This window comes from Sinocyclocheilus grahami, unplaced genomic scaffold, assembly GCF_001515645.1.
Source record: "Sinocyclocheilus grahami isolate Dianchi unplaced genomic scaffold, SAMN03320097.WGS_v1.1 scaffold1390.1, whole genome shotgun sequence".
NCBI classification, from domain to species: domain Eukaryota; kingdom Metazoa; phylum Chordata; class Actinopteri; order Cypriniformes; family Cyprinidae; genus Sinocyclocheilus; species Sinocyclocheilus grahami.
In genome coordinates this window covers 73,541-81,063 of record NW_015506569.1, presented here as the reverse complement: position 1 = coordinate 81,063, position 7,523 = coordinate 73,541, and the positions used below count along the sequence as shown (strand labels likewise).

The 7,523-nt window shown below is 45.2% G+C and overlaps 1 protein-coding gene and 1 pseudogene across 1 annotated transcript; both read left to right on the top strand.

Annotated features, from left to right (window-relative positions):
- The first annotated feature begins 1,071 nt into the window (after positions 1-1,071).
- On the top strand, positions 1,072-3,564 carry LOC107569871 (germ cell-specific gene 1-like protein). Its single transcript, XM_016256031.1, has 6 exons — positions 1,072-1,075; positions 1,251-1,385; positions 1,469-1,633; positions 1,732-1,843; positions 2,955-3,241; positions 3,542-3,564. The coding sequence occupies exons 1-6, from the start codon at positions 1,072-1,074 to the stop codon at positions 3,562-3,564; spliced, it is 726 nt and encodes a 241-aa protein (XP_016111517.1).
- A 445-nt stretch (positions 3,565-4,009) lies between these two features.
- On the top strand, positions 4,010-5,263 carry LOC107569881 (uncharacterized; annotated as a pseudogene).
- Positions 5,264-7,523: the final 2,260 nt, after the last annotated feature.

Genomic DNA, 7,523 nt, shown 5'->3' with positions numbered 1-7,523 from the left:
CATGGCCTCATGTATTGAGACGAGCATCATGTGTGTTTGAGTTTGTGTATCAGACGAAACCGCTCCATTAGTTCACGCAGAACATGCAGATTATTAGCCGCATGCACTGACTGGCATGCCTTTATTTCTGCTGTGTGATGATAAGACTGTTCAATGAATCCGTTTCCAGCAAAAATGTCCAGAGCTTATCATCGTCATCGATATGTTCTTGCTATCTCGATATGATATCGTTTAATCGCACAGCCGTAGAGTTGTCTGTAGCTCTGCCTTCATCTCACCACTGACTCGTCCTCTGTCTCCTTCACCGTTAGTTAACTAACCGGGTTAACTAACCTCTCTCTCTCAATTTCAATTCAATTCAAATAGCTTTATTGGCATGACAAAAATACATTTTGTATTGCCAAAGCATTAAGACAACAAAGAGAATGGTTTAACATCTGAACATGTACATGAGTAACAGTATTTCAGTTTTGGCTGTTGGAGAGTTTCTCTCTCTCTCTCTCTCCTACACACTTCTCCTGTGTGGTCTCTACATCCCTCCCCGCACTGAACCCCTTCTCTCGATGTCAGTGAAGCCTAATCACCCTCCTGATTGCACTACATTCACTCCCAGCTTTGAGCACTGGACTACCGCTGTAATAGCACCTCTCTACCTCAGTTCACTACTGCCAATGAATGCTTCCTCACATCGGCTCAGATTTGTGAATGAGCAACACCTTCTTGTTCCCTTACAATGGGCACAAGGTCTGTTTCCAGACCCTTCACCCTCTCTGTTCCTCTCCGGTGGAATGAGCTGCTGAGACCATCATATCTTTCAAGAAGCAGATAAAGACACACCTTTTCTGCAAACACCCCACACTCTTAACCAATCCACTTACACACACTCACCCTCAAAAATCTCCTCTGCGTCACTCCTCGTCTCTAGCTTGTCTGTGTTTGACAGCACTGTATGAAAACGTCGTCTCCATAGAAGAAAGAAAGGGTTTGAGTGACTTGAGGATGAGAAAATGATGACAAAATTACTTTTGGGTGACCTGATCCTGTATGTAAGGGTGAGTGTAGATGCGTATCATGGGTAAGTCTGCGCTTCTCTGGTGAACAGCACACTCTGCTTTAAATACATTAACATCCAGCTGCGGTGTGTGTGTGTGTTAGAAGTGAGTCAAGATCATTGTGTCAGTGGGAGTTCATGTCACTGAGCTGGAACAGATTGAACACAGCTCTTGTTTGTTTGTGGTTATTTTCTGAAGGAATCCTCTTGTGTTTTTCTCCTTTCTGTTCCAGTGGAACTTCTGTTTTAATGTGGAATGGTGTTGATTTCTGTCTGTCTGTTTCAGAGGAGAAGTGTCGCAGTTTCATGGCTCTCACGCCTGCATCAGAAAAAGGCAATGGCACACACACAGAAACGCAATGACTCTGAATCTCTGTTGAAGTGCTTGTGTGTGTGAATCTGTGTGTGTGTGTGCAGGGATCGTGTGGCTGTACGTGGGGATGGAGCTGCTGTACATCACTCTGTTGTGTGTCAGTTCTCTGCTCTTGCTGCTGCAGCTGTGTCTGTCGTCCTGGTTTCCTCTACAGCAGCGCTGGGGTCAGTTACTCAACGCCTTCGCCGCCGTCTGCACTGTTCTGGGAGGTACAACACACACACACACACGCAAACACACCGTAACTTTTGTCCTGTCTGTGTATCCTCAGCTGCAGTCTCGCTCTCTCTCTCTCTCTCTCTCTCAGGGTTGGTTGGGATGGTTGCTCACATGATGTATATGCAGGTTTTCCAGGCGACGATCTCTCTCGGCCCTGAGGATTTTAAGCCTCACAGTTACGGCTACTCCTGGGCCTTTTAGTGAGTACAACACATATCAGAGTGAGAGTGTGAGTGTGTGAGTGTGTGTGTGTGTGTGTGAGTGAGTGTGTGTTTTTGTGACAAATGAGGACATAAATGTGTATAATGACAAAGGTATGACAGGTATTACAAGGAGAAGGTGACTTTTCAGGACATTACCCCATGTCCCCACTTTTCAAAACGCTTATAAATCACACAGAATGGAGTGTATTGAAAATCTGAAATAGCAGAAAGTCTCCTGTGAGGGGTAGGTTTAGGGGTAGGGTTGGTGTAGGGCAATAGAATATACGGTCTGTACAGTATAAAAACCATTACGCCTATGGAGAGTTCCCATAAACCATAAAAACAAACCTGTGTGTGTGTGTGTTTGTTTGTGAGTGTGTATTTTTGTCAGGTTAGTTGCTGAAAGTCTGCAGATTGTCGGAGTTGTCAGATTTAACAGAAAATCGTGAAGTGTGTGATAGACACAGGGGCGGGATATTTGATGGATTCGGGCCAGTGCCACATCGTCGCGAATGTTTATTGTTTGCACACGTTTAAGCCTTGTCAGTTTAAACATTCAAGCCATTTAAATAATTAAAGCACTAGAAGACGCAAAATAAATCAATTTGGTATTCGCTAATACTGAATTGAGTTCTCTTTAGCATCTTCTTGTACAAGACCGGACAAATATATGCAACATTATGCCAAATGACCCATCTTTGCGAGTATCCTCAAAAACACAGTCAGTTATGACTTAAGTAAACTTGCCTTTAATAATGTTTGAACTTTATATTAGTTAGGGTAGTATTTTTGATGTAGTAACAAAGTGGGAATCCAGAATTGTGAATTTAACTGGTATCTAATATGTTGGTGTCATAACCTTGTTTATTAGAATTCAAGATTACATGGGTAAAAACATTAAAACAATTTTATTTATTTATTTTGAAAATGTGAACCACTGGCTCAGCAAGCCAGTAGAAAATTCCTTGATGTTAAGCAGTGGGCAAGTGTGTGATGCTGAGTGTTTTCAGATCAGATTTTACCTTTTCCAGTCTTTAGTCTTTAGTCTCTGAAAGTTTTCACACGAGATCTGGTGCTCTGTTGCTGACGTTGTGTCTGGTGTTTGTAGCGTGGCGTGGGTTGCCTTCACCTGCTGCATGTCGTCTGGTGTGTCCACGCTCAACAACTACACCAAGAAGTTTCTGATGGTGGGACCCAAGCACAGGAGCGTGTTTTACCCCTGCAGGAACTTCACCTTTCCTCCGCAGCCTCCTCCACTCTCGCCTCTGTCTCCGTACTTCTCTGCTGCGCTCCCGCCCCCTCCTCCTCCTCGCCCCGCCCCTCTATCCCCATGCCCCGCCCACCTCTCACACAGCCCCGCCCCTCACACATACAGTCACGCCCCTCTCTCACCATGCCCCGCCCCTCACACACACAGCCACGCCCCTCTCTCGCCCTCGCTCTCTCTCGTCGAGCCGGCTGCGGCGCCCCCGCCCCCCCCCCCTCCCCGCCCCGCCCCTCTATCCCCATGCCCCGCCCACCTCTCACACAGCCCCGCCCCTCACACGTACAGTCACGCCCCTCTCTCACCATGCCCCGCCCCTCACACACACAGCCACGCCCCTCTCTCGCCCTCGCTCTCTCTCCTCGAGCCGGCCTCGTCTCCTCCTGTCGCTCTGGTTCTGTCCCCGCTGAGCTTTGCCTCTCAGTGTTCAGACGAGGAGTTCAGCCCGCTCTGATCCATGTTTGTTTTTATGCATTAAAGCACGTATGGTTTCAGTTCAGATGTCCAAACTCAGCATTTGTATTGGAATTTGAACGCCAGCTCTTCATGAAAGTATAAATGTATTGCAGTATTTTTTCTTGTGATGCCCTTTGAAATCTTCATGCTGTCGTTAAGGAAGAAATTCCACTTCATTTTGTGTATTTTGTACCAGAACAGTAAACTGTGTGGTTTATTGCTATTTTCCTGTTAATATGTTAATTACTACTAGACTCTTTAGTTGCTTTCGTCATAAAACATCAACATTAAAACATTTTTCTTTATTCATTATTATTATTAATACATTACTGTCTGACTCTACATGATGATCGCTTTAGATTTATTTAAGCTTTAAACCTTAACTGTAATATTCTTATTCAGTCTTGAGTTTAAAATGTAAAAGTTAATAAAACATGCTAAAATCATCATGATTCTTCTTTTTTTATACATATGTTGTAGTTTTGAAATAGATTTTTACTTCAGAAACACATTTTATTGTCTGGAAGCTGTTTAAACACCAGTTTCATACTGAGATGTGTCAGACATCACACCGCACGACCTAATCTGGCACGCCCTCCGGTCCCACAACGAGCCCGAGGCCTACGTCCAGTGGATCCAAGCGCTTTACCACAACGTCACCAGCTTGGTTCGAACCCCAGTCGGAACATCACCATCCTTCCCCATCACCGTCGGTGTCCATCAAGGATCAGCCCTCTCGCCGCTCCTATTCATCCTATGCATGGACACGGTGACGGCCGACATCCAAACCGCCCACCCGTGGTCGCTCCTCTTCGCTGACGACGTATTCTTAGCAAGCGAAGACCGTCAACAGCTGCAAGACCAAACGCAGCAACGGAAGACCCGACTGGACAAGTACAGAATGCGGCTAAACTTCAAGAAGACCGAGTATATGGAATGCGGGCCTCAGACGAACGGAGCCATCAGCATTGACGGCAAAGATCTGAAGAAGACGACCAATTTCAAGTATCTCGGATCTGTCATCAGCAGCGACGGCGACACCTGCCCGGACGCCCGGACGCCCAAACCAGAGTCCATGCCACCTGGATGAATTGGCGGCAAGTCGCCGGCGTCCTGTGCAATCGACGAATGCCCATTCGAATGAAAGCCAAGATTTACAAGACCGTGGTACGTCCCATAGCTCTCTATGGATCGGAGTGTTGGCCGGCAACATCCAAGCACGAGCAGGGCCTTCACGCAATGGAAATGTGAATGCTGCGATGGTGTCTTGGTCTGACCCGATGGGACCACGTGACAAACGAAGACGTCAGATAGCGGATGGGCATCGCCCCAATCGTGGAGAAGATGCGAGAAGGACGACTCCGGCAGTATGGCCACGTCGTAAGAAGTGACGAAGGATTGGTGACGAGAACAGCACTCCGACTAAGCACGCACGGCAAGCGACCACGCGGAAGGCCCAAGAAGCGATGGCTCGGCCGTTTGAAGGACGATATGCAGCACGCCAGCATCGCCCCGGAGGATGCTCTGGACCGAGCCATATGGAGACGGGCGTGCAGAACAGCAGACCCTGCACCCAAGCGGGAAAATCGCTAGGACAAAGAAGATGTGTCAGACATCACACACAGTATTGCATTGATTATCATTAATCTGCTTTCTTTCAAATTAAATCAAAACGTTCAACATATGTCTTATTTTTTTATTTTAAAAATCTTTTGTCTTTCAAAATTTCTTAAATTAGGAACAGACTTGAACACTAAAACAAAGGATCATTACCAACTCAGCGCACAGCTTTGGTGAAAATGTCTCTAAATTTTGGGTCTTATGTATTGAGAAGTGATTTAATTAAAAAAAGTAACATCATAATAATCTAATTATTTCATGTTGTGATATTTTGCAGTGACCAACATTTGAATGGTTAAAATTGGCAAAACCCCCCCCTTGAGTGGGTCAGATGGTTAGTACAGGACACATGATAAACATTTGAACACAGAAACAAACAGTCAGGTAGTCCAATAATAATAATCACCCATAACTACAGTTAAACTATTGTGAATACACTACATTTACAACACAACAATGACAGATTTAGACATTAAGATCACATTCAGCTATATAATGGATGAGATATGTGATCTACAGATGCTATGAGACATTTGAGTCCGACCTGAGCAGTCCTGAGATCAGAGGATCATCTGACGAGATGTTGGATGTATGTAGTCTTTGTGTGTGTGTGTGTGTGTGTGTGTGTGTGTGTGTGTGTGAGTGTGTGCGTGAGTGAGTGTGTGTGTGATTGAGTGTGTGTGCGAGTGAGCGTGCGTGAGTGAGTGAGTGTGTGTGTGTGTGTGAGTGTGTGATTGAGTGTGTGCGAGTGGTGTGCGTGTGTGTGTGCGTGTGTGTGTGTGTGTGTGTGAGTGTGAGTGCGTGCGTGAGTGAGTGTGTGTGTGATTGAGTGTGTGTGTGTGTGTGCGAGTGAGCGTGCGTGAGTGAGTGAGTGTGTGTGTGTGTGTGTGTGAGTGTGTGATTGAGTGTGTGCGAGTGAGCGTGCGTGCGTGCGTGCGTGCGTGAGTGAGTGAGTGTGTGTGTGTGTGATTGAGTGAGTGAGTGAGAGTGTGTGTGTGTGTGTGTGTGTGTTTGCGAGCGAACGAGCGTGAGTGAGTGAGTGAGTGAGTGTGTGTGTGCGTGCATGTGTGTGTGTGCATGTTTATGTGGTTTATGAGGACACAAATGTGTATAATAACATGGGTATGACAGGTATTACAACGAGAAGGTGATTTATGAGGACATTTTCAGTGTCCCCGTAACTCAAAAGGCTTATAAATAATTCATGAGTTTTTTTGAAAATCAAAAAATGCAGAAAGTCTCCTGTGAGGGGAAGGTTTAGGGGTAGGGTTGGTGTAGGGCAATAGAATATACGGTCTGTACAGTATAAAAACCATTACGCCTATGGAGAGTCCCCACTTTTCACAAAAACAAACCTGTGTGTGTGTGTGTGTGTGTGTGTGTGTGAGAGAGTGTGTGTTACTCGTACAGGCCAGCAGCTGGAAGGCTCCAGTGAACAGAAAGCGCTTTCCTTTAGGTAGTGTGTAGAGCTGAGCGACGAACACGAACAGGCCGAGGATGCAGAAGATGCACGCGAGCACAGAGCTGGCCTGGACCGCCTGCAGATACTCTGAAACACAACATGACAGACCAACACGTGAGTGTCTGATGCTTCAACTGCTGTAGAAACATTGCAAATAAATGCATACAAATACACAAGTGACGGTACAAAAGCTAACAGTAATAAATGATATGAGTGAAAGAAGCATTAAAGAAAACTTGTTCATGCAAAATTTGAGAAATAGTACTTATTACCAAATGCTTTATGTGAGATTCACAAAACTCACTCAATGTGTTTGTGTGACAGATTAACGCTGAACTGATTACTGTATGTGTGTTCAGACCTTTAGGATAGTGAGCAGGAATCTCAGTGTAGTTCCAGTTTCCTCCAATCAGAGTCCAGCGAGCCCAAATATCAGTGGATATGGAGTCGGTCATCCACCAGGCCTGCACACACACACACACACACACACACACACACGTCAGCATGAATGAGAAACATGCACTTCACCAGCCGTCATCCACTGGACTGTCTAAGCTTGTTCTGCTAAAGTCTCAGCTCTACATGAACTTCTGGTGTCATATTCTTCCATAGCAAACTTTTCTGTCATATTACTAATAACTATTATAGTATAGTATAGTATATTAACTATAATAAATGTAACATATTACTACATTAAACCATAATATTTTAGCAATGAGTTCCAGAAGCTTTGAATATCTTTTAGTGTGAAGGTCAGTCATATAAATACTTAGTCCTGCTGTGTAACACTTGCTCAAGATTTGATTTTGTGGTTAATTTTCTCACAGTTTCCAAACCCTGCGTTAAATGTGGACGTGATCTCCATTCCTGCCACG